Genomic DNA, 25,892 nt, shown 5'->3' with positions numbered 1-25,892 from the left:
GTCTGCTGAGTCGGTGGAGTCTGCGGAGTAATTGGAGTCGTGTTGTCTGCTGAGTCAGTGTTGTCTGCTGAGTCGGTTTTGTCTGCTGAGTCGGTGTTGTCTGCTGAGTCGGTGTTGTCTGCTGAGTCGGTGGAGTCGGTATTGTCTGCTGAGTCGGTGTTGTCTGCTGAGTCGGTGTTGTCTTTTGAGTCGGTGTTGTCTGCTGAGTCGGTGTTGTCTGCTGAGTCGGTGTTGTGTGCTGTGTCCGTGTTGTCTGCTGTGTCGGTGTTGTCTGCTGAGTCTGCGGAGGCAGTGGAGTCGCTGTTGTCTGCTGAGTCGGTGTTGTCTTTTGAGTCGTTGTTGTCTTTTGAGTCGGTGTTGTCTCCGGAGTCGGTGTTGTCTGCGGAGTCGGTGTTGTCTGCTGAGTCGGTGTTGTCTGCTGAGTCGGTGTTGTCTGCTGAGTCGGTGGAGTCAGCGGAGTCTGCTGAGTCGGTGGAGTCTGCTGAGTCGGTGGAGTCTGCGGAGTCAGTGTTGCTTGCGGAGTCGGTGTTGTCTGCGGAGTCAGTGGAGTCGGTGTTGTCAGTGGAGTCAGTGGAGTCGGTGTAGTCTGCGGAGTCAGTGGAGTCAGTGGAGTCAGTGGAGTCTGTGGAGTCGGTGGAGTCTGTGGAGTCAGTGAAGTAGGTGGAGTCTGCGGAGTCGGTGTTGTCTGCGGAGTGAGTGGAGTCGGTGTTGTCTTCGGAGTCAGTGGAGTCTGCGGAGTCAGTGGAGTCTGCGGAGTCGGTGTTGTCTGCGGAGTCGGTGTTGTCTGCGGAGTCAGTGGAGTCGGTGTTGTTTGCGGAGTCAGTGGAGTCGGTGAAGTCTGTGGAGTCGGTGGAGTCTGCGGAGTCAGTGAAGTAGGTGGAGTCTGCGGAATCGTTGTCGTCTGCGGAGTCAGTGGAGTCGGTGGAGTCTGTGGAGCCAGTGGAGTCGGTGTTGTCTGCTGAGTTGGTGTTGTCTGCTGAGTCGATGTTGTCTGCTGAGTTGGTGGAGTTTGCTGAGTCGGTGGAGTCTGCGGAGTTGGTGGAGTCGGTATTGTCTGCTGAGTGGGTGTTGTCTGCTGAGTCAGTGTTGTCTGCTGAGCCGGTGTTGTCTGCTGAGTCGGTGTTGTCTGCTGAGCCGGTGTTGTCTGCTGTGTCGGTGTTGTCTGCTGAGTCGGTGTTGTCTGCTGAGTCGGTGTTGTCTGCTGAGTCGGTGGAGTCTGCGGAGTCGGTGGAATCGGTGTTGTCTGCTGAGTCGGTGTTGTCTGCTGAGTCGTTTTTGTCTTTTGAGTCGATGATGTCTGCTGAGTCGGTGTTGTCTGCTGAGTCGGTGGAATCTGCTGAGTCGGTGGAGTCTGCGGAGTCGGTGGAGTCGGTTTTGTCTGCTGAGTCGGTGTTGTCTGCTGAGTCGGTGTTGTCTGCTGAATCAGTGTTGACTTTTGAGTCGGTGTTGTCTGCTGAGTCGGTGTTGTCTGCTGAGTCGGTGTTGTCTGCTGAGTCAGTGGAGTCTGCTGAGTTGGTGGAGTCGGTGTTGTCTGCTGAGTCGGTGTTGTCTGCGGAGTCTGTGTTGTCTGCGGAGTTGGTGTTGTCTTTTGAGTCGGTGTTGTCTCCTGAGTCGGTGTTGTCTGCGGAGTCGGTGTTGTCTGCGGAGTCGGTATTGTCTGCTGAGTCGGTGTTGTCTGCTGAGTCGGTGGAGTCTGCTGAGTCGGTGGAGTCAGCGGAGTCTGCTGAGTCGGTGGAGTCTGCTGAGTCGGTGGAGTCAGTTGAGTCTATTGAGTCGGTGGAGTCTGCGGAGTCAGTGGAGTCGGTGTTGTCTGCGGAGTCGGTGGAGTCGGTGGAGTCAGTGGAGTCTGCTGAGTCGGTGGAGTTTGTGGAGTCAGTGGAGTCGGTGCTGTCTGCTGAGTCGGTGTTGTCTGTGGAGTCGGTGTTGTCTGCGGAGTCGGTGTTGTCTGCTGAGTCGGTGTTGTCTGTTGAGTCGGTGTTGTCTGCTGAGTCGGTGTTGTCTGCTGAGTCGGTGGAGTCTGCGGAGTCAGTGGAGTCGGTGTTGTCTGCTGAGTCGGTGTTGTCTGCTGAGTCGATGTTGTCTGCTGAGTCTGTGTTGTCTTTTGAGTCGGTGTTGTCTGCTGAGTCGGTGTTGTCTGCTGAGTCGGTGTTGTCTGCTGAGTCGGTGTTGTCTGCTGAGTCGGTGTAGTCTGCTGAGTCGGTGTAGTCTGCTGAGTCGGTGGAGTCTGCTGAGTCGGTGAAGTTTGTGGAGTCAGTGGAGTCGGTGTTGTCTGCGGAGTCTGTGGAGTCGGTGGAGTCGGTGGAGTCAGCGGAGTCTGCTGAGTCGGTGGAGTCTGCTGAGTCGGTGGAGTCTGCGGAGTCAGTGGAGCCGGTGTTATCTGCGGAGTCAGTGGAGTCGGTGTTTTCTGCGGAGTCAGTTTTGTCTGCGGAGTCAGTGGAGTCGGTGTTGTCTGCGGAGTCAGTGGAGTCGGTGAAGTCTCTGGAGTCGGTGTTGTCTGCTGAGTCGGTGTTGTCTGCTGAGTCGGTGTTGTCTGCTGAGTCGGTGGAGTCTGCGGAGTCAGTGAAGTCGGTGTTGTCTGCTGAGTCGGTGTTGTCTGCTGAGTCGGTGTTGTCTTTTGAGTCGGTGTTGTCTTTTGAGTCGGTGTTATCTGCTGAGTCAGTGTTGTCTGTTGAGTTGGTGGAGTTTGCTGAGTCGGTGTAGTCTGCTGAGTCGGTGGAGTCTGCGGAGTCGGTGGAGTCTGCGGAGTCAGTGGATTCGGTGTTGTCTGCGGAGTAAGTGGAGTTGGTGGAGTCAGTGGAGTCTGCTGAGTCGGTGGAGTCTGCTGAGTCGGTGGAGTCTGCTGAGTCAGTGGAGTCTCCTGAGTCTGCGGAGTCGGTGTTGTTTGCGGAGTCGGTGTTGTCTGCGGAGTCAGTGGAGTCGTTGTTGTCTGCGGAGTCAGTGGAGTCGGTGTTGTCTGCGGAGTCAGTGGAGTCGGTGTTGTCTGCTGAGTCGCTGTTGTCTGCTGAGTCGGTGGAGTCTGCGGAGTCTGTGGAGTCGGCGTTGTCTGCTGAGTCGGCGTTGTCTGCTGAGTCGGCGTTGTCTGCTGAGTCGGTGGTGTCTGCTGAGTCGGTGTTGTCTGCTGAGTCGGTGGAGTCTGCGGAGTCAGTGGAGTCGGTGTTGTCTGCTGAGTCGGCGTTGTCTGCTGAGTCGGTGTTGTCTGCTGAGTCAGTATTGTCTGCTGAGTCGGTGGAGTCTTCGGAGTAAGTGGAGTCGTGTTGTCTGCTGAGTCGGTTTTATCTGCTGAGTCGGTGTTGTCTGCTGAGTCGGTGTTGTCTGCTGAGTCGGTGGAGTCGGTATTGTCTGCTGAGTCGGTGTTGTATGCTGAGTCGGTGTTGTCTTTTGAGTCGGTGTTGTCTTTTGAGTCGGTGTTGTCTGCTGAGTCGGTGTTGTCTGCTGAGTCGGTGTTGTCTGCTGTGTCCGTGTTGTCTGCTGTGTCGGTGTTGTCTGCTGAGTCGGTGGAGTCTGCGGAGGCAGTAGAGTCGGTGTTGTCTGCTGAGTCGGTGTTGTCTGCTGAGTCGGTGTTGTCTTTTGAGTCGGTGTTGTCTTTTGAGTCGGTGTTGTCTCCGGAGTCGGTGTTGTCTGCGGAGTCGGTGTTGTCTGCGGAGTCGGTGTTGTCTGCTGAATCGGTGTTGTCTGCTGAATCGGTGTTGTCTGCTGAGTCGGTGTTGTCTGCTGAGTCGGTGTTGTCTGCTGAGCCGGTGTTGTCTGGTGAGTCGGTGTTGTCTGCTGAGCCGGTGTTGTCTGCTGTGTCGGTGTTGTCTTCTGAGTCGGTGTTGTCTGCTGAGTCGGTGTTGTCTGCTGAGTCGGTGGAGTAGGCTGAGTCGGTGGAGTCGGTGGAATCGGTGTTGTCTGCTGAGTCGGTGTTGTCTGCTGAGTCGTTTTTGCCTTTTGAGTCTGTGTTATCTGCTGAGTCGGTGTTGTCTACTGAGTCGGTGGAATCTGCTGAGTCGGTGGAGTCTGCGGAGTCGGTGGAGTCGGTGTTGTCTGCTGAGTCGGTGTTGTCTGCTGAGTCGGTGTTGTCTGCTGAGTCGGTGTTGTCTTTTGAGTCGGTGTTGTCTGCTGAGTCGGTGTTGTCTGCTGAGTCGGTGTTGTCTGCTGAGTCAGTGGAGTCTGCTGAGTTGGTGGAGTCGGTGTTGTCTGCTGAGTCGGTGTTGTCTGCGGAGTCTGTGTTGTCTGCGGAGTTGGTGTTGTCTGCGGAGTCGGTGTTGTCTGCTCAGTCGGTGTTGTCGGCTGAGTCAATGTTGTCTGTTGAGCCGGTGTTGTCTGCTGAGTCGGTGTTGTCTTTTGAGTCGGTGTTGTCTGCTGAGTCAGTGTTGTCTGCTGAGTCGGTGTTGTCTGCTGAGTCGGTGTTGTCTGCTGAGTCGGTATTGTCTGCTGAGTCGGTGTGGTCCTTTGAGTCGGTGTTGTCCTTTGAGTCGGTGTTGTCTTTTGAGTCGGTGTTGTCTGCTGAGTCGGTGTTGTCTGCTGAGTAGGTGTTGTCTGCTGAGTCGGTGTAGTCTGCTGAGTCGGTGGAGTCTGCGTAGTCGGTGGAGTCTGCGGAGTCAGTGGAGTCGGTGTTGTCTGCTGAGTCGGTGTTGTCTGCTGAGTCGGTGGAGTCTGCTGAGTCGGTGGAGTCTGCGGAGTCGGTGTTGTCTGTGGAGTCGGTGTTGTCTGTGGAGTCGGTGTTGTCTGCGGAGTCAGTGGAGTCGGTGTTGTCTGCGGAGTCGGTGGAGTCGGTGTTGTCTGCGGAGTCGGTGGAGTCTGTGGATTCTTCGGAGTCAGTGAAGTAGGTGGAGTCTGCGAAGTCGGTGTTGTCTGCTGAGTCGGTGTTGTCTGCTGAGTCGGTGGAGTCTGCGGAGACAGTGGAGTCGGTGTTGTCTGCTGAGTCGGTGTTGTCTGCTCAGTCGGTGTTGTCGGCTGAGTCAATGTTGTCTGCTAAGCCGGTGTTGTCTGCTGAGTCGGTGTTGTCTTTTGAGTCGGTGTTGTCTGCTGAGTCAGTGTTGTCTGCTGAGTCGGTGTTGTCTGCTGAGTCGGTGTTGTCTGCTGAGTCGGTGGAGTCGGTATTGTCTGCTGAGTCGGTATTGTCCTTTGAGTCGGTGTTGTCCTTTGAGTCGGTGTTGTCTTTTGAGTAGGTGTTGTCTGCTGAGTCGGTGTTGTCTGCTGAGTCGGTGTTGTCTGCTGAGTAGGTGTTGTCTGCTGAGTCGGTGTAGTCTGCTGAGTCGGTGGAGTCTGCGTAGTCGGTGGAGTCTGCGGAGTCAGTGCAGTCGGTGTTGTCTGCTGAGTCGGTGTTGTCTGCTGAGTCGGTGGAGTCTGCGGAGTCGGTGTTGTCTGTGGAGTCGGTGTTGTCTGCGGAGTCAGTGGAGTCGGTGTTGTCTGCGGAGTCAGTGGAGTCGGTGTTGTCTGCGGAGTCGGTGGAGTCGGTGTTGTCTGCGGAGTCGGTGGAGTCTGTGGATTCTTCGGAGTCAGTGAAGTAGGTGGAGTCTGCGAAGTCGGTGTTGTCTGCTGAGTCGGTGTTGTCTGCTGAGTCGGTGGAGTCTGCGGAGACAGTGGAGTCGGTGTTGTCTGCTGAGTCGGTGTTGTCTGCTGAGTCGGTGTTGTCTTTTGAGTCGGTGTTGTCTCTTCAGTCGGTGTTGTCTGCTGAGTCGGTTTTGTCTGCTGAGTCGGTGTAGTCTGCTGAGTCGGTGGAGTCTGCAGAGTCGGTGTTGTCTGCTGAGTCGGTGTTGTCTGCGGAGTCGGTGTTGTCTGCGGAGTCGGTGTTGTCTGCTGAGCCGGTGTTGTCTGCTGAGTCGGTGTTGTCTGCTGAGCCGGTGTTGTCTGCTGTGTCGGTGTTGTCTGCTGAGTCGGTGTTGTCTGCTGAGTCGGTGGAGTCTGCTGAGTCGGTGGAGTCTGCGGAGTCGGTGGAGTCGGTGTTGTCTGCTGAGTCGGTGTTGTCTGCTGAGTCGGTGTTGTCTTTTGAGTCGGTGTTTTCTGCTGAGTCGGTGTTGTCTGCTGAGTCGATGTTGTCTGCTGAGTCGATGTTGTCTGCTGAGTCGGTGTTGTCTGCTGAGTCGGTGGAGTCTGCTGAGTCGGTAGAGTCTGCGGAGTCAGTGGAGTCGGTGTTGTCTGCTGAGTCGGTGTTGTCTGGTGAGTCGGTGTTGTCTGCTGAGTCGGTGTTGTCTGCTGAGTTGGTGTTGTCTGCTGAGTCAGTGGAGTCTGCTGAGTCGGTGGAGTCGGTGTTGTCTGCTGAGTCGGTGTTGTCTGCGGAGTCTGTGTTGTCTGCGGAGTCTGTGTTGTCTGCGGAGTCTGTGTTGTCTGCGGAGTCGGTGTTGTCTGCTGAGTCGGTGTTGTCTGCGGAGTCAATGTTGTCTGCTGAGTCGGTGGAGTCTGCTGAGTCGGTGAAGTCGGTGGAGTCTGCGGAGTCAGTGGAGTCGGTGTTGTCTGCGGAGTCAGTGGAGTCGGTGGAGTCAGTGAAGTCTGCTGAGTCGGTGGAGTCTGCTGAGTCGGTGGAGTCTGCTGAGTCGGTGGAATCTGCAGAGTCGGTGGAGTCTGTGGAGTCGGTGGAGTCTGCGGAGTCTGCGGAGTCGGTGGAGTCGGTGGAGTCTGCGGAGTCGGAGGAGTCTGCGGAGTCGATGTTGTCTGCGGAGTCAGTGGAGTCGGTGTTGTCTGCGGAGTCAGTGGAGTCTGTGGAGTCGGTGGAGTCTGCGGAGTCAGTGAAGTAGGTGGAGTCTGCGGAGTCGGTGTTGTCTGCGGAGTCAGTGGAGTCGGTTTTGTCTGCGGAGTCAGTGGAGCCAGTGTTGTCTGCGGAGTCAGTGGAGTCGGTGTTGTCTGCGGAGTCAGTAGAGTCGGTGTTGTCTGCGGAGTCAGTGGAGTCGGTGGAGTCAGTGGAGTCTGTGGAGTCGGTGGAGTCTGCGGAGTCAGTGAAGTAGGTGGAGTCTGCGGAGTCGGCGTTGTCTGCGGAGTCAGTGGAGTCTGTGTTGTCTGCGGAGTCAGTGGAGTCTGCTGAGTCAGTGGAGTCTGCGGAGTCGGTGTTGTCTGCGGAGTCGGTGTTGTCTGCGGAGTCAACGGCGTCGGTGTTGTCTGCGGAGTCAGTGGAGTCGGTGAAGTCTGTGGAGTCGGTGGAGTCTGCGGAGTCAGTGAAGTAGGTGGAGTCTGCAGAGTCGTTGTTGTCTGCGGAGTCAGTGGAGTCGGTGGAGTCTGCGGAGCCAGTGGAGTCGGTGTTGTCTGCGGAGTCAGTGGAGTCGGTGTTGTCTGCGGAGTCAGTGGAGTCGGTGTTGTCTGCGGAGTCAGTAGAGTCGGTGTTGTCTGCGGAGTCAGTGGAGTCGGTGGAGTCTGTGGAGTCGGTGGAGTCTGCGGAGTCAGTGAAGTAGGTGGAGTCTGTGGAGTCTGTGTTGTCTGCGGAGTCAGTGGAGTCGGTGTTGTCTGCGGAGTCTGTGGAGTCATTGAAGTCTGCGGAGTCGGTGTTGCCTGCGGAGTCAGTGAAGTAGGTGGAGTCTGCGGAGTCGGTGTTGTTTGCGGAGTCAGTGGAGTCGGTGGAGTCGGTGTTGTCTGCGGAGTCAGTGGAGTCGATGGAGTCTGTGGAGTCTGCGGAGTCAGTGAAGTAGGTGGAGTCTGCGGAGTCGGTGTTGTCTGCGGAGTCAGTGAAGTAGGTGGAGTCTGCGGAATCAGTGTTGTCTGCGGAGTCAGTGGAGTCTGCGGAGTCGGTGGAGTCTGCGGAGTCGGTGTTGTCGCTTTTCCTCCCGTTTGCCCTCATCACTTCGCTATTGAGATTCTAATACGCGGCTGTTACCAGATTTGCGGATGCAGAAGAACAATGAGTGCAATCTGCAGAATTATTAATCATTTCTTATGCTAATTAGCGCCATTATCCGGGGTGAGGAGATCGTGTGTTTACACATTATGTGAGCGCCGGTAACATTCACCGTGGAGAATAAATTACCGGGACATTTATGATTCTGGCAGAGCGCTAATGAGAATCAGCACCTCCGCGTGACTGTGCGTCAGATAAGGGGTTAATAAAATGATTAATCGTCAGACGCCATCATTAATTAGAAATTGTAGTCTGCGCCCGGACCTTTCATTTACGTACAAAGCGACGATTAGTTTCACAGGGCTCAGACTCGGTGCTGGAGACATTTTTGGGAGGGAACCACAGTGGCACCAAACTCACCCCCACACTGTCTGTTGCGGCCTTGGGGGGCTGTAGGTGCTCGCCCGTGGCTGCGTTGACATCTAGGTCTGTGCAACAGATCCCTATGCAGAGCGCTGCAGATGAGATGAATTTAGCGACCAAGATAACAGCTGTCAGTAGGATGCAGTGAGCTTTGTCATCTAGGTCACTGCCTATGCAGAGTGCAGCAGCCAATAACAAACTTATCTCAACTAGGTAGGAACTAAGATGACAAAGGCAGCAGTGCTCTCCCAAAGCTGTGGCAAATTAAAAAAATTGGGGATAGGGTTAGGGAAAGGGCTATGGTCAGGGATAGGGCTAGGGTTAGGGATAAGGCTAGGGTTAGGGCTAGGGTCAGGGATAAGGATAGGGCTAGGGTTAGGGTTAGGGATAAGGATAGGGATAGGGTTAGGGATAGGGCTAGGGTCAGGGATAGGGCTAGGGTTAGGGATAAGGCTATGGTTTGGGCTAGGGTCAGGGATAAGGATAGGGCTAGGGATAGGGCTAGGGTTAGGGCTAGGGTCAGGGATAAGGATAGGGCTAGGGTTAGGGATAGGGCTAGTGACAGGATTAGGGTTAGGGTTAGAGATTGGGATAGAGATTGGGATGCCGCACGACTCAGGCCCAGGGGCGCGTCAACTTTGGCGTAGTCGGCAGGATTACTTGCCCGCAACCACCGGGTACTGCGTGCCTGAAGAAAAGTTCACATTTACCGCAAAAAGGAGTCTCCCGCCAATTCCAGAGGGTCCCCGCCATCGGACGCCATCTCGGGTCGTTTCCCGCCGTTTGCCCGTCATCTGCAGCCTTTGCCCGCCATCCACGGAGTTTCCCACCATAAGGAGATGATTCCCGCCATCTGAGACGATTTCCCGTCCTGGCAGAGCGGACGCCATTATGGGCGTGCCAGAGGGTGGCAAAAGACCACCTCCCATCGTGGGCCAGGTCCAAGAATGGCGCCAAAAGCGGAAACCGCCCCCACCAGCAGAGACTGCAATGATAGAAATGTCCATCAGCGTGAGGGGGCTGCCCCTGGAACTGACTGTCACTAAGTTGCCCCAGGACCACCCTCAATGGGGGCGGATAGAGAACAAAACAGAGAGGATGGGTGCGGCCTGGAGGAGTCTGGACAGATCGCACCCGGAGATGGAGGGAGAGTCGAGCAGCACAGACCCTGTGGTCCGGAACCTGTTGCAGGCTGCCACTCCAGAAGGCCTGGTGGAGATCCTGGCACAGCTCCCCAGAGATCGGGAGCGTGCACAGACCGCGCTGGAGGCCTTGGCCCGGAAGATGGCCCGAGTGCAGCAAGAAGCACTGGCCGAGTGGAGAAGGGAGATGGTCCAGCAGGCTGGAACCTGCCAGCAGAGGACGCCACCCGCAACGAGGAGCATGTCTGCCCCTGAGGATGGTGCAAGAGAGACGAAGGCCGGAGACGACGCCGCGGAGGGAGCCGCAGGGATGGAAGCAGGTAATGGGGACGTCATCACCCCGAGCCCAGTAGTCGAAAGCCTGCCCCAGCTCCCCGTCGCAGAGCCCGAAGTCCCACTCGCCGTGCCCGTTGCCGCACCGCCACCGCTCCTAACTAGGCCTCAAGCGGCAGGAGCCGCGGCCACGCCCCCTGTTACGCCACGCGCCTCAACCCTGAGCGCGGAAAAGCAGGAAGTACCACCGGCCTGGTCTCAGGGCCGAGTACCCCCGGGCGCCGCCGTCTCCACAGCGCCCTCTACCTCCACAGCGCCACCGGCCTTGTCGCAAGGCCTGGTGAATCCGGGCGCCGCTGCCCCTCCAGCGCCCTCTTCCCCAAAGGTGCCATACCTGGACCCAAAGAGGATGCCTCCGGCCTGGACGCAAGGCCAAGTACCTCCGGGCGCCGCTGCCCTCACAGCGCCCTCAACCTCCACAGTGCTGCCCCTGGGCGAAGATCTGTTTGCACAACATACCAGCCCGGACGGGCTGCCCTTCGTGTGGCCACCGGAGTACGTCAACCCCCGACTCCGGAAGGAACGACCCCTGTGCGAGCCTTTGATCCCGGCACCGGCACCCGCCAAAATTGTCCCGCTCCCGTTGGAGGAGGCCCAATTTGCATGGGACCCCACCGGTGAAAACCTCATGGGGTTCACCCAAGAGACCCGGGCGGCCGCAGCCCGGCGTGAGGAATGCTGCCGTCAACAGCTAGAGGTCTTTGGGAGAGAACGGCGGGAGAGGCGGATCCGCGAGGAACAGCTGCAGGTCCAAAGCGCGGAGCAGAAACGCCGGGCCCGACGAAATCCCCGTACGGCCCACAGTCCCCGCGCCACCGGGACCGTAATAAAGTTTCAACTGGAACACGGCTGGGGCTTTATCCGAGACCACCGAACCCCCGGCGACGTCTTTGTCACCCGCAGGGATGTCGAGAGCCACCTGCCGGAGGGACACCGCGGACGTGACCTCTACCCGGGTGATGAGGTCACCTTCACCCGGCATCAGTGTGCCAAAGGACCGTACGCCCTTCACGTACACCGGCTGACTGAGGAGGAGATACGGTATGAGGAAGACCAAGAGGACCCGGATGGGTCTGAAGACTACCCTCAGGAAGGAGCAGGAGGACATCGTTACTAATGAACGGTAACTGAAACTGTACATAGTTACCCGTCAGGGTACCTGACCTGCTGCTAATTGAAGTGTGGTCCCCGTTGGGACTAGTGTGGAACTGTTTCCTGTGTGCCCCTATCCCTAATCAGGCTGAGGACTGTGAGCAGCCACTCCCTTATCCCCACTGGCCGAGGACTGAGAGCGGTCACCCTGTAAATAGTTGCGCTTCCTAAGGCGCCCCCTTCTGGTTTTATAGAAGGACTGCGTTTCTATTTTAGAACTAGAGACTGTTGCACTTAACCTGGTCACAAGTTGCACCGTGGCCAGAAGATCAAGAATGTGTTTTATCTGAGAATGTTTTATATGAAAAAGTTTTATATTGAAAGTTACATATGCTGCTAACAGAGTTTATAGTATTTTATAAGTGTGAAGAAAGTTTTGTAATGTTTTATGATGTTTGTACCAGTAACATTTAAAAAGAGTAGAGTACCTCCCATAAAGGGATGAGTTTTCAGTTATGTCTTATATGCAAGTGTACACTTTAAAATTTTTGTATGTCTAAATTGTTTTGCTCTTTTCCAGCCCGAGGACGTGCTGTGATTTACCAGGGGGGAATGTAGCACCCCGAGGACTCGGCTGCTACAGGGGTATTGCACCTCGAACCAGAGGTGTGGTATTCCACTCCCGGGTAAGGATGGAGTGTGGAACAGAGCTCAGTTAGCTGCATGCACCACATACACCCCATTTCCGGGGGACAGAACAACGGTACTCCCACCAGATAGTTGTGCAGGTACGACAGCGTCTGTCCCTGGCTGGAGTGGGGGGGGGGAGGAACATCCCAGTGGTGTAGGAGCAGACAGGGGAGGGACTCTGGGCATAGGTAGGAGCCCATTGGTTGCATTGTCACCAGGGCTCGGGTGTCAGAGGGAGTATAAAAGGTGGGCACCATCTAGAAACAGAGTCAGTTCAGTCTGAGGAGAAGCGGAGAGAGAGTTCAGCCAGAGAGGGCTGACAGGGAGCTGTGGCTCCGTCTGGGCCCAGCTCCAGAGCTAGGCCTGAAGCAGAGAGGAGAGAGGAGGAAGAGGAGAAACACAAAGAAAGGCCCAGAGACGCAAGCATAGAGGGAACCCTGAGATCCCACAAGAGAACGAAAACGGGTGAAGGGTTGGCAGAACAGGGTACCGGATCCCAAACTGGTGGAGGCCAATTATCCTCAGCCAGGAACCGGAGGTCGTGGACAAGTTTTGGCGCGACCCCTCGCCACATCCACCAGGAAGGCAGACCACGTATAGGGTCAGGGAAGCCGGGAAAGGTTTCACCACCAGAAGGCCCGAGGGAGCCGGACAAAGGTGGATCCCTGGTGGGGACGGCCAGTAGGAAGGAAGAGAGGGGAGCCCTGGACCACGCTCTGGAATTGCCTGGGAGTTGGCCGAGTCCCTGACCTGGTGAACGCAGCATGACTCGGGTGGTCCTCCTGTGCACAAGGAACCTGATAAAGAACCGTGAGTAAAGCTTTTGAAACTGCACTACCAGACTCCGTGTTTCATCGTCGTACCTGCACCACCAGTACTGGGACATCCGCACCATCACCCCCATCATCAACTCTACAATAGCTGCCCTGAGGCAATACTCCTCCCGTGGGGAGTCGTTCCATTCTCAGCTGCCCCAACAACACCAGCCTCAGCGGTCTGCCCTGCAGCGGCGGTCTCATGACCGCAATCCACGGGTGGCGTAGTCGAACATTCTAACATCTACTGCTAAACTCTGCCACTCAGTTTGACTCCCTGGGCACGGACCGGGTCACCGCCACGAGACTACTACCCCTATCTGATCCGGCTCCGGGTAAGCCCCCGTGCGCGCAATGCCGCACGACTCAGGCCCAGGGGCGCGTCATATACAGCTCACCCTTCTCAGTATACAGCTCCCCCTGCTTGGTATACAGCTTCCCCTGCTCGATATACAGCTCTCCTCCTTGGTATACAGCTCCCCCTGCTTCCTGCTTGGTATACAGCTCCCCCGTGCTTGGTATACAGCTCCACCTGCTCAGTATACAGCTCCCACTGCTCAGTATACAGCTCCCTCTGCTCGGTATACAGCTTCCCCTGCTCGGTATACAGCTTCCCCTGCTCGGTATACAGCTCCCCCTGCTTGGTATACAGCTCCCCTTTGCTCGGTATATAGCTCCACCTGCTCAGTATACAGCTCCCACTGCTCAGTATACAGCTCCCCCTGCTCGGTATACAGCTCCCCATGCTCAGTATACAGCTCTCCTCCTTGGTATACAGCTCCCCTTGCTTCCTGCTTGGTATACAGCTCCCCCTTGATCGGTATACAGCTCCACCTGCTCAGTATACAGCTCCCACTGCTCAGTATACAGCTCCCTCTGCTCGGTATATAGCTTCCCCTGCTCGGTATACAGCTCCCCCTGCTTGGTATACAGCTCCCCTTTGCTCGGTATACAGCTCCACCTGCTCAGTATACAGCTACCACTGCTCAGTATACAGCTCCCCCTGCTTGGTATACAGCTCCCCATTCTCGGTATACAGCTCCCCCTGCTCAGTATACAGCTCCGCCTGCTTGGTATACAGCTCCCCTTTGCTCGGTATACAGCTCCACCTGCTCAGTATACAGCTCCCACTGCTCAGTATACAGATCCCCCTGTCGGTATACCGCTCCCCCTGCTCAGTATACAGCTCCCCCTGCTTGGTATACAGCTCTGCCTGCTCGGTATACAGCTCTGCCTGCTCGGTATACAGCTCCCCCTGCTCGGTACACAGCTCCCCCTGCTCAGTGTACAACTCTCCCTGCTCGATTTACAGCTCCCCTGCTTGGTATACAGCTCCCTCTGCTTGGTATAAAGCTCCTCTCTGCTCGGTATACAGCGCTACCTGCTCAGTATACAGATCCCACTGCTCAGTATACAGCTCCCCCTGCTTGGTATACAGCTCCGCCTGTTCGGTATACAGCTCCCCCTGCTCGGTATACAGCTCTCACTGCTTGATATACAGCTCCCCTGCTTGGTATACAGCTCCCCCTGCTCGGTATACAGCTCCGCCTGCTCGGTATACAGCTCTGCCTGCTCGATTTACAGCTCCCTCTGCTTGGTATAAAGCTCTCCCCTGCTCGATATACAGCTCCCACTGCTCGGTATACAGCTCCCCCTGCTCAGTATACAGCTTCCCCTGCTCGGTATACAGCTCCGCCTGCTCGGTATACAGCTCTGCCTGCTTGGTATACAGCTCCCCCTGCTCGGTACACAGCTCCCCCTGCTCAGTGTACAACTCTCCCTGCTCGATTTACAGCTCCCCTGCTTGGTATACAGCTCCCTCTGCTTGGTGTAAAGCTCCTCTCTGCTCGGTATACAGCGCTACCTGCTCAGTATACAGATCCCACTGCTCAGTATACAGCTCCCCCTGCTTGGTATACAGCTCCGCCTGTTCGGTATACAGCTCCCCCAGCTCGGTATACAGCTCTCACTGCTTGATATACAGCTCCCCTGCTTGGTATACAGCTCCCCCTGCTTGGTATACAGCTCCCCCTTGCTCGGTATACAGCTTCACCTGCTCAGTATACTGCTCCCACTGCTCAGTTTACAGCTCCCTCTGCTCGGTATACAGCTCCCCCTGCTCGGTATACAGCTCCCCTTGCTTGGTATACTGCTCCCCTTTGCTCGATATACAGCTCCACCTGCTCAGTATACAGCTCTGCCTGCTCGGTATACAGCTCCTCCTGTTCTGTACACAGCTCCCCCTGCTCGGTATACAACTTTCCCTGCTCGAGCTACAGCTCCCCTGCTCGGTATACAGCTCCCCCTGCTCGGTACACAGCTCCCCCTGCTCAGTATGCAACTCTCCCTGCTCGATTTACAGCTCCCTCTGCTTGGTATAAAGCTCTCCCCTGCTCAATATACAGCCCCCACTGCTCGGTATACAGCTCCCCCTGCTCAGTATACAGCTCGCCCTGCTCGGTATACAGCTCCGCCTGCTCGATTTACAGCTCCCTCTGCTTGGTATAAAGCTCTCCCCTGCTCGATATACAGCTCCCACTGCTCGTTATACAGCTCCCCCTGCTCAGTATACAGCTCGCCCTGCTCGGTATACAGCTCTGCCTGCTCGATTTACAGCTCCCTCTGCTTGGTATAAAGCTCTCCCCTGCTCGATATACAGCTCCCACTGCTCGGTATACAGCTCCCCCTGCTCAGTATACAGCTTCCCCTGCTCGGTATACAGCTCCGCCTGCTCGGTATACAGCTCTGCCTGCTCGGTATACAGCTCCCCCTGTTCGGTACACAGCTCCCCCTGCTCGGTATACAATTCTCCCTGTTCGATTTACAGCTCCCCTGCTCGGTACACAGCTTCCCCTGCTCGGTACACAGCTTCCCCTGCTCGGTACACAGCTCCCCCTGCTCAGTGTACAACTCTCCCTCCTCGATTTACAGCTCCCCTGCTTGGTATACAGCTCCCTCTGCTTGGTGTAAAGCTCCTCTCTGCTCGGTATACAGCGCTACCTGCTCAGTATACAGATCCCACTGCTCAGTATACAGCTCCCCCTGCTTGGTATACAGCTCCGCCTGTTCGGTATACAGCTCCCCCAGCTCGGTATACAGCTCTCACTGCTTGATATACAGCTCCCCTGCTTGGTATACAGCTCCACCTGCTTGGTATACAGCTCCCCCTTGCTCGGTATACAGCTTCACCTGCTCAGTATACTGCTCCCACTGCTCAGATTACAGCTCCCTCTGCTCGGTATTCAGCTCCCCCTGCTCAGTATACAGCTCCCCTTGCTTGGTATACTGCTCCCCTTTGCTCGATATACAGCTCCACCTGCTCAGTATACAGCTCTGCCTGCTCGGTATACAGCTCCCCCTGTTCTGTACACAGCTCCCCCTGCTCGGTATACAACTCTCCCTGCTCGATCTACAGCTCCCCTGCTCGATATACAGCTCCCACTGCTCGGTATACAGCTCCCCCTGCTCAGTATATGACGCGCCCCTGGGCCTACTTGGTGTAGCGTTGCGCACGCGGGGACTACCCGGAGCCGGACCTGTTGGGGGTAGTAGTCTCGTGGCGGTGACCCGGTCCGTGCCCAGGGAGTCAAACTGTGTGGCTGAGTATTAGCAGTAGATGTTGGACAACTACGCCACCCATTTAATGCAGCTATGGAGCTGCCGCTGCAGGGCAGACCGCTGAGGCCGGTGGAAGGATTGTGCAGCATGGATGGTATAACCCCCAACGGGAGGGGTATGGCCTCAGGGCAGCCGACGTGGATGAAGGGGGTAGCAGGAACCACTCAGAGACGGTGCGGTGTAGTTTTGGGTCTTTACTGGTGACAAGGTAGACCCTCCCGGAGTACTGGCTAGCAATCGGGGCCTGGTCAGTCCGTGAGCTGATGGGATCTCCCCTGGCCAGGCGGAGTTGTAGGCCTCCCCAACTAATCGTACTCTTCTGGCTACCTTGCTAGAGGCTGATAAAAGTAGCCAACGTCCCTAAGTGTACCGTGTGGTGCTCACCCGTATGGCCGGTGACTCGGGGCCTTCTAGTGGCTTCCGCTCCACGACGGCGGTGCTGGTCCCACGCGTGTGACCGTGCCTTCGGGTTTCTTGGCCAGAGGACCTGAAATCCCCTGCCGGTCGGTTTCTGCTGCTGGGTAAGGATTAGTCCCCACAGCCTCGGACTCCGGGTCCGGTGGTAACTCTTCAATCAGGGCGAGCTCTACAGCTGCCAGCCCCTGATTCCTTTTAGCACGACTTCCCCAGAGCTCCCGATCTTTCTTGTTCCTAAAGCTGCTCCACTACCGACCAGACTGTCTCTGTCTGTGTTCTCTGCTCTTTCTCCCTAACCCTGCCTCAGCCCTAGTTTTATATAGGGGAAGTTCTTCCCCTCCCAGGACTGGGCAGGAGGTGTGGCATGCATAGGATTCCTGACCAGGAGACCTCCCACCTGCTCACAGACGTAATATTGCTATTACTGTGGAAACCAGACCCCTGGGGTGCCACATTCCCCCCTAGTGAAATTTAGTACTCCGGGACTAAACATACTTTTGTAAACAAAACAAGGTATAAACAATAACGTTCTGGTAGAGACAACACATAAGGTGGTCACGGCGTGTCCGCAACCGGGTGTAACTTTTGAGGAAAACAAAGGTGTCCATTTCACCAAAACAGGGAGACGTAACCAGGTAGGGGTCTGTCCTGCCCCGAGTCCTTATCAGTCTTTTAGTCCGTCCTGGGTTACGCTCCAACTATATGCACAAAGGATTCCCAGTAAATCCACCAAAGACTCCTACAAATAACTAGAAACACATAATTATACACAAGCAACAATAAACAGGTAAACATTAATAAAATAGCTTGAACATTTAGATCCTCCACCGTATGGGCAACTGGCCTCTAGTGACCCTAGTGGACCTACGGAGCTGGCTGACTGGTCCTGAGCTACAGGGTATAGGAGCTGTCAAGGGTAAACTGGGCAGCCGTCTACGGACTCTTTAGCTCACTAGGGGTATGGCAGGCTCACTATAAGCAGAGGGTTGATTCTCCTGGTCTGCTTGTGTGGGGTCTTCTGCCTCCTGGACCGGCTGTTCTTCCAGCTCTACCTGTGTCTCCGTAGGCACTTGGGATGCTGGTTGGAGGAACGTGAGGACGGGTACCACAACAGCACCATTGACTTGAGTCCAAGACCGAGGGAAGTCTCCGAGCACAGTACTAACCATATCTTCCCTTTCCTCTACGGGTCGAGGGTCTTCTTGTTCCTCTTCAGGGTTCCGTAGCTGTTCGGGACACTTCTTCAGGTGATCCCGGGATACAATGGCTGTGGTTTCCCCTCCGTCTTTACTGATTGTACAGATCTTTGGGTTGTCGTGGCTTGAGGGCAGTACGGTGTACGGGTCCTTCTCCCACTGGTCGTCCAACTTGTGGAGCCGTCTTTTCCTCTTCAAGACCTGCTCTCCGGGCACCAGGGGAACAGCGGGAGCATACTGGTTGTAAGTTTTCTCTTGTCTTTCCCTAGCTTGACAGAGACTTCGCTCCACGCTCTCCTGTACTTTCCGGTACTGCTGCTGCCTCTCTGTGTCCCAGTCTGCTTCTGGTGAAGTGTCCTCGGGTGTCAGGACTCCCATCTCCAGATCAACAGGAAGCTTACCAGGTCTTGCCCTCATTAGGTAAGCCGGGGTACAGTTGGTGAAACCTACAGGGATGTGGTTGTATAGGTCCACCAGGTCGGGCAGCTTTTCAGGCCACAGACTACGTTCTTCCAGGGGCAATGTTTTCAGAAGATCTATCACCACCTGGTTCATTTTCTCACAAAGTCCATTAGTTTGCGGGTGATAGGGTGTTGTTCTTATCTTCCGGCAGCCATACAGGGTGCAGAACTCCTGGAAGACTTCCGCTTCAAAGGCAGGCCCCTGGTCCGTCAGCACCTGCTCCGGGTATCCGTGCGGACGGCAGAAGTGCTGCTGGAAGGCTCTAGCTGCTGTTTGAGCCGTTAAGTCCTTGACGGGGACGACAACCAAGAACCGGGAGTAGTGATCCACGATGGTTAACGCGTAGACGTAGCCACTTCTGCTTGGGGTCAGTTTTACATGATCCAAGGCTACCAGTTCCAACGGCTGTCTGGTGATGATGGACTGCAGGGGAGTCTTCTGGCTGGCACGGTCCCTCCTTCTTAGGTTGCATGGGCCACAGTCTCTGCACCACCTCTCGATGGTTCCTCTCATGCCTACCCAATGGAACCGCCCGCGCAGCAGGAACTCCAGCTTCTTCCATCCGAAGTGCCCAGCTCCGTCGTGGTATGCCTCCATCACCATAGCTGCGTCTCTTCTTGGCACCACTACTTGCCAGATTAGTTCATGCGTCCGGGAGTTAACCATTCTGCGGCACAACTTCCCCTTGTAAAGGAACAGTCGACTCTTCTCAGCCCACAGTTGCTTGGCTTCCTCCGGAGCGTCTGGGTCAAGGCGTGCATCTGGCCGAGTCAGCATCTCCTTTACCAGTTGGACGGCAGGGTCACTGTCTTGCGTCTCCGCCCAGTTGTAATGAGGTAATGGGTTGAACGTAGCGGATTGCTTACTCCTTACACGGTGGGAATACTGGATAGTCCCATGACGGTGGAACGCGGGGAGTTCAACTTCTTCCAGTTCCTCTGAATCTTCCCCTACGTCCGGTAGGTTCGGCATCCTGGACAGGGCGTCCGCGTTGGTATTGGAGCGTCCTGCCCGGTATTTGATTGTAAACTCATAGTTGGACAAGCGGGCCATCCATCTCTGCTCTAGGGCACCGAGTCTTGCAGTGTCCAGGTGTGTCAACGGGTTGTTATCCGTGTACACGGTGAACCGGGAAGCAGCGAGGTAGTGCTTAAAGCGTTCGGTGACTGCCCACACCACTGCCAGGAACTCTAGCTTAAATGAGCTGTAATTCTCAGGGTTTCTTTCGGTGGGTCGCAGTTTTTGGCTGGCGTAAGCAATTACCCGTTCCTTCCCCTGCTGGATCTGGGACAGTACGGCTCCTAGCCCGATGTTACTGGCGTCGGTGTAGAGGATAAAGGGCTGGCTATAATCAGGGTACGCCAGGATTTCATCCCCCGTGAGGGCCATCTTCAGCTGGCGGAAGGACTCTTCTTCCAGCTTCTCCCATCTGAAGGGTGGCTTCTGGTTCTTGGCCTTCCTGGACTGGCCTATCAGGAGGTCCTGCATAGGAGCTGCCTTTTTGGTGAAACCGGGAATGAACCTTCGGTAGTAGCCTACCAACCCGAGGAACTGCCTCACTTCCTTTACGCTGGAGGGGCTTGGCCATTCCTTAATTGCGGTGATCTTATCAGGGTCGGGAGCCACTCCGTCAGCACTCACCACGTGTCCCAGGTACTGCACCTTTGGCTTCAGGAGGTGACACTTGGAGGGTTTCACCTTTAGGCCGTAACTTGCCAGAGCTTCGAACACTTCCGCCAGGTGTTTCAGGTGGTCCTCGTAGGTCTTGGAATAGACGATGACATCGTCCAGGTATAACAGGACCGTCTCAAAGTTTCGGTGTCCCAGACAGCATTCCATCAATCGCTGGAAGGTTCCTGGTGCGTTGCAGAGTCCGAACGGCATGCAGGTAAACTCGCTAAGTCCCATCGGGGTGGTGAATGCGGTCTTCTCCCGGTCCGCCTCTGCTACAGGAACCTGCCAGTACCCGCTAGTGAGATCCAAGGTGGAGAAGAAGTTAGCAGATTTTAAAGCAGCCAAAGACTCCTCTATTCTTGGTAAGGGGTACGCATCTTTGTGTGTGATACGGTTAATTTTCCGGTAATCTACACACATTCTCATGGTGTTGTCTTTCTTTTTGACCAAGACTAGTGGAGCTGCCCAGGGGCTACAGCTATCCCTGATTACCCCAGCCTCCTTCATGTCTCTAAGCATCCCCTTGGCGTGTTGGTAGTGTGCAGGGGGTACGGGTCGATACCTCTCTTTTATGGGAGGATGGTCTCCCGTGGGGATGTGGTGTTCTACCCCCTTGACTCGCCCGAAGTCTAACGGGTGTTTACTAAACACTCTCTCGTACTCTCGAACCACCCGGTAGACTCCCTGTTTCTGGTGGGAGGGAGTGGAGTCAGTACCCAAATGTAGTTGCTGACACCAATCCTCCATTATTTTCGTAGAGCCGTTACCTTCCTCCGGGTGAGATGGAGGCAAGGGTTCCACAGACTGTATAGAATTTTGGTTGATAGTATATAATTTGGCTAGCGTAGCATACCGGGGCAGGTATACTTCCCTTTTCCCGATATTTATTATACGAACGGGCACCCTCCCATGGCGTACATCAACTACCCCCCGAGCTGTCAAAATGGTGGGCCTACTGTCTGAGTAGACTGGTTCTACCATGGCCTGGTAATCTCTACCTCTCAGACCAATAGCTGCCCGGCACCAAATCATCATTTCACTTTTCGGGGGCATGGCAATAGGGAAAGGGTCACACATTCTTACGCTACCAATCTCACCACCAGAGAGTTCCACCTGTTGCCGTCGCATCAGTGCCCGGATCTCTTTCTGGAGCACTCGCTGCTGACCGGAGCTGGCGTTCTTGGCAACCTGCTGTAAAATGAAAATCACCTCTGCAAGACAATTTTCAATCACATTAGTTCCTAGAGTTATCTTTGGGTGACTCTCGCGTTTGTCAATGTCTACAATGATCAGTCCCTGTGCTGCCAGTTCGACTCTACCGATTTTAATGGTCATTTCTTTAAATCCGATCTGTGGCACGGGCTGACCATTACTGGCGATGATACTCAAGTCGTCGTCTGGATAGCGGGTTATATCCGAGTCATTCCAGTACTGCTTGAAGAGCACGTACGGGATGGTGGTGACCTGTGACCCGGTGTCCAGTAGGGCACTCATAGGGATGCCATCCAGTACCACAGGCAAGACTGGACGTCCTCCCACATATTTGTCGCGCCAGTTCGATGGGCCTGGTGATCTTTTTCCTGGGGGTTGGCCCTCTACCCCAGGTTGTGCCAGTTTAAAGGACAGTACCTTGCCATATGTCCGGGTTGATTGCAGCGGTGGCAGATAGGTTGTCCGTCCTCGTTGTACCGGTCGCTGGGTCTTCCTCTGGCCGGTGGGGTCCTCCTTGGTCGACGCCACGGGATGTCCTCCGGTCCGGATGCCAGCTGGATCTTCCCTGGAGTGGAAACCTGTAAAGACTGCACAGTTCGGGTTAGCGGAGCAACGCTTTTAGCTAGCTCTTGGACCTGATGGTGCAGGTCCGGAGCCGGGTCATTGTTCATAGCCTGCGCATCAGCTCCCACAGGCCCTACTGACAAGGGCGCCGCCTCCTGGTGGTAAGCGGTAGTAGGGCGCCTGTGGGTCACCACGCCACCCGGTGCCGGTTCTCGGAGCACCCGGATGGCTCTGTCCTTGAACTGTGCAAAGTCCAGATGAGGATCCTGTAAGGCCATTGCCCGCAACTGGGTTCGGTGGGCATTGCAATATAGTCCCTCTATAAATTGTTCGGTCAACAGCCTGTCCTCGTTTCCCACGCCGTCAGGGTCGGTCTGCTTAATGGCTCTCAGGGCCTCTTGTAGGTTTAGTGCATAGTCCCTTATACTCTCATGTGCTCGCTGCTTGCACCCATAGAATCTAAGCTTAATCTCGTCTGAGGTGCGGGTATCAAAGGTGTCCCTCAGCCGGGTTAGTATCCCTGCAACAGTCCTCCTCCCAGGTGGCCAGGACTTTACCTCCCTTTGGGCTGCCCCGGTTAGTTGGGCCACCAGGATGCTCACTTTTTGCTCCTCTGTGAGGGGGTACACCTGGAAGAGGCTATCCAGCTTTTCTTTAAAGTCATTCAGGGTATGTGACTCCCCTGAGTACTGGGGTAGCCAGGCTGCTCCCGGGATATAGGGCATGGTGAAAGGCATGACTGCAGCAGCGGTGGCGCTGGCGGGGTTTGAGGCAGTGAAGCTCTCCTCCGTATCCGACATCTTTCTCCCCCCCTAGTGGACCGTGGCCTACCTTGCGATGATCCTCTTCCGTAGGCCGCGGCTCCGCAGTGGATCGTCAGGGTTGAGGACCTTCCGTCGCGCTCCTGTGACGTCGGCGTCTGCTGGGCTCCTTCCAGGACCTTACGCAACGTCCTGACGTGAGGCGGGGCTTCAGTTCTCGCGCGCTTTCGGAGTCCACGCCCCTCTTCTTCCCGCGCGGCGTCTTCAAGATGGCGTCCAACGGCGGGAAAACTCCACGAATGGCGGGAAGAAGGCAGAAGATGGCGCCGGATGGCGGGAAAACTTCGCGGATGGCGGGAAGAAGGCAGAAGATGGCGCCGGATGGCGGGAATCTTCACCACTGGTAAGTTTGAACAGTCTTTTTCAGGCACGCAGTACCCGGTGGTTGCGGGCACGAAATCCTGCCGACTACGCCAAAAGTTGACGCGCCCCTGGGCCTACTTGGTGTAGCGTTGCGCACGCGGGGACTACCCGGAGCCGGGCCTGTTGGGGGTAGTAGTCTCGTGGCGGTGACCCGGTCCGTGCCCAGGGAGTCAAACTGTGTGGCTGAGTATTAGCAGTAGATGTTGGACGACTACGCCACCCGTTGAATGCAGCTATGGAGCTGCCGCTGCAGGGCAGACCGCTGAGGCCGGTGGAAGGATTGTGCAGCATGGATGGTATAACCCCCAACGGGAGGGGTATGGCCTCAGGGCAGCCGACGTGGATGAAGGGGGTAGCAGGAACCACTCAGAGACGGTGCGGTGTAGTTTTGGGTCTTTACTGGTGACAAGGTAGACCCTCCCGGAGTACTGGCTAGCAATCGGGGCCTGGTCAGTCCGTGAGCTGATGGGATCTCCCCTGGCCAGGCGGAGTTGTAGGCCTCCCCAACTAATCGTACTCTTCTGGCTACCTTGCTAGAGGCTGATAAAAGTAGCCCACGTCCCTAAGTGTACCGTGTGGTGCTCACCCGTATGGCCGGTGACTCGGGGCCTTCTAGTGGCTTCCGCTCCACGACGGCGGTGCTGGTCCCACGCGTGTGACCGTGCCTTCGGGTTTCTTGGCCAGAGGACCTGAAATCCCCTGCCGGTCGGTTTCTGCTGCTGGGTAAGGATTAGTCCCCACAGCCTCGGACTCCGGGTCCGGTGGTAACTCTTCAATCAGGGCGAGCTCTACAGCTGCCAGCCCCTGATTCCTTTTAGCACGACTTCCCCAGAGCTCCTGATCTTTCTTGTTCCTAAAGCTGCTCCACTACAGACCAGACTGTGTCTCTGTCTGTGTTCTCTGCTCTTTCTCCCTAACCCTGCCTCAGCCCTAGTTTTATATAGGGGAAGTTCTTCCCCTCCCAGGACTGGGCAGGAGGTGTGGCATGCATAGGATTCCTGACCAGGAGACCTCCCACCTGCTCACAGACGTAATATTGCTATTACTGTGGAAACCAGACCCCTGGGGTGCCACATATACAGCTTCCCCTGCTCGGTATACAGCACCGCCTGCTCGGTATACAGCTCCACCTGCTCAGTATACAGCTCCCCCTGCTCAGTATGCAACTCTCCCTGCTCGATTTACAGCTCCCTCTGCTTGGTATAAAGCTCTCCCCTGCTCGATATACAGCCCCCACTGCTCGGTATACAGCTCCCCCTGCTCAGTATACAGCTCGCCCTGCTCGGTTTACAGCTCTGCCTGCTCGATTTACAGCTCCCTCTGCTTGGTATAAAGCTCTCCCCTGCTCGATATACAGCTCCCACTGCTCGGTATACAGCTCCCCCTGCTCAGTATACAGCTTCCCCTGCTCGGTATACAGCTCTGCCTGCTCGGTATACAGCTCTGCCTGCTCGGTATACAGCTCCCCCTGTTCGGTACACAGCTCCCCCTGCTCGGTATACAACTCTCCCTGCTCGATTTACAGCTCCCTCTTCTTGGTATAAAGCTCTCCCCTGCTCAATATACAGCTCCCACAGCTCGGTATACAGCTCCCCCTGCTCAGTATACAGCTCCCCCTGCTCGGTATACAGCTCCGCCTGCTCGGTATACAGCTCTGCCTGCTCGATTTACAGCTCCCTCTGCTTGGTATAAAGCTCTCCCCTGCTCGGTATACAGCTCCCACTGCTCGGTATACAGCTCCCCCTGCTCAGTATACAGCTCCCCCTGCTCGGTACACAGCTCCCCCTGCTCGGTACACAGCTCCCCCTGCTCGGTGTACAACTCTCCCTGCTCGATTTACAGCTCCCTCTGCTTGGTATAAAGCTCTCCCCTGCTCGATATACAGCTTCCACTGCTCGGTATACATCTCCCCCTGCTCAGTATACAGCTCCCCCTGCTCGGTATACAGCTCCACCTGCTCGGTATACAGCTCCCCCTGCTCTATGTACAGCTCCCCATTCTCAGTATACAGCTCCCCCTGCTCAGTATACAGCTCTGCCTGCTCAGTATACAGCTCCCCCTGCTCATTATACAGCTCCGCCTGCTCGGTATACAGCTCCGCCTGCACCCCCTGCTCGGTATACAGCTCCGCCTGCTCGGTACACAGCTCCCCCTGCTCGGTACACAGCTCCCCCTGCTCGGTATACAGCTCCGCCTGCTCGATACAAAGCTCCCCCTGCTCGTTATACAGCTCCGCCTGCTCGGTATACAGCTCCCACTGCTCGGTATACAGCTCCCCCTGCTCAGTATACAGCTCCCCCTGCTCGGTATACAGCTCTGCCTGCTCGGTACAAAGCTCCCCCTGCTCGTTATACAGCTCCGCCTGCTCGGTATACAGCTTCGTCTGCTCGGTGTACAGCTCCTCCTATACGGTCGCCCGAAAAAACATGGTGTAAAATACCGAAATAATGAGAACATTATGTTATTAACGAGATTAAGATCAAACAAGAAACTTTCCTTTTTCCCTGAAGATGACGACCCCCGGACGTCTCAGACCATCCAGAATTCTGGCTTTGGTCTGTAGGGAATGTAATTGATTGCCGCAGTTTATTAGGTAGAAGCAATAAACTGATTAATTCCCAGTGTAATAATGTAATTAGTGCGAGGAACAAGCCTGGCCGAAGCCGCGGAGCTTTACTGGCCTCATATCGGAAAACCCATCCTAGAGATTACAAAGTGCATGAGTGATGACCGAGCGCGGGGACGGATGTATCATCGCCCAGGTCGTGGAGATTCATGAAATATCCTAATTACCCAGTGCCCACTGGCTGCCGCGTCCCACTGGTGGCAATTTACTAATAGGAAACAGTCAGTCAACTGAGCGAGGCATTAATCTGCCTGCCAATGATATAGTAATAAAAATGTCCGTCTGACTATTACTTACAGGTGGTGTTGTCTGGGAGTCAGCGCCAGATATATAGGAAATTTACGATTACAGTCACTATTGATATTCACATCACTGGTGCACTAAACCTGTCATAACTACTATAATACTGCCCCCTATGTGCAAGAATATAACTACTATAAAACTGCCCCCTATGTGCAAGAATATAACTACTATAATACTGTTCCTATGTACAAGAATATAACTACTATAATACTACCCCCTATGTACAAGAATATAACTACTATAATACTGCCCCCTATGTACAAGAATATAACTACTATAATACTGCCCCCTATGTACAAGAATATAACTACTATAATACTGCTCCAATGTACAGGAATATAACTACTATAATACTGCCCCCTATGTGCAAGAATATAACTACTATAAAACTGCCGAC

At 55.3% G+C, this 25,892-nt stretch overlaps 1 protein-coding gene across 1 annotated transcript in view; it reads right to left on the bottom strand.

The window, feature by feature from the left end:
• LOC141161415 (uncharacterized) overlaps nt 1-25,252 on the bottom strand; it is a 160,648-nt gene extending 135,396 nt beyond the window's left edge. Inside the window, 7 exon segments of the mRNA XM_073646225.1 lie at nt 254-755; nt 1,296-2,422; nt 3,925-4,170; nt 4,561-4,779; nt 5,824-6,885; nt 24,709-24,970; nt 25,244-25,252. Coding sequence (XP_073502326.1) covers nt 254-755; nt 1,296-2,422; nt 3,925-4,170; nt 4,561-4,779; nt 5,824-6,885; nt 24,709-24,970; nt 25,244-25,252 — 3,427 coding nt within the window.
• Between the last annotated feature and the right edge of the window lie 640 nt (nt 25,253-25,892).

The sequence above is a fragment of the Phyllobates terribilis genome, unplaced genomic scaffold, assembly GCF_046119375.1.
Source record: "Phyllobates terribilis strain yellow unplaced genomic scaffold, ASM4611937v1 Scaffold_9__5_contigs__length_417890890, whole genome shotgun sequence".
NCBI classification, from domain to species: Eukaryota; Metazoa; Chordata; class Amphibia; order Anura; family Dendrobatidae; genus Phyllobates; species Phyllobates terribilis.
Note: the sequence above shows the minus strand (reverse complement) of the source record. Positions and strands in the feature narration are given on the sequence as shown.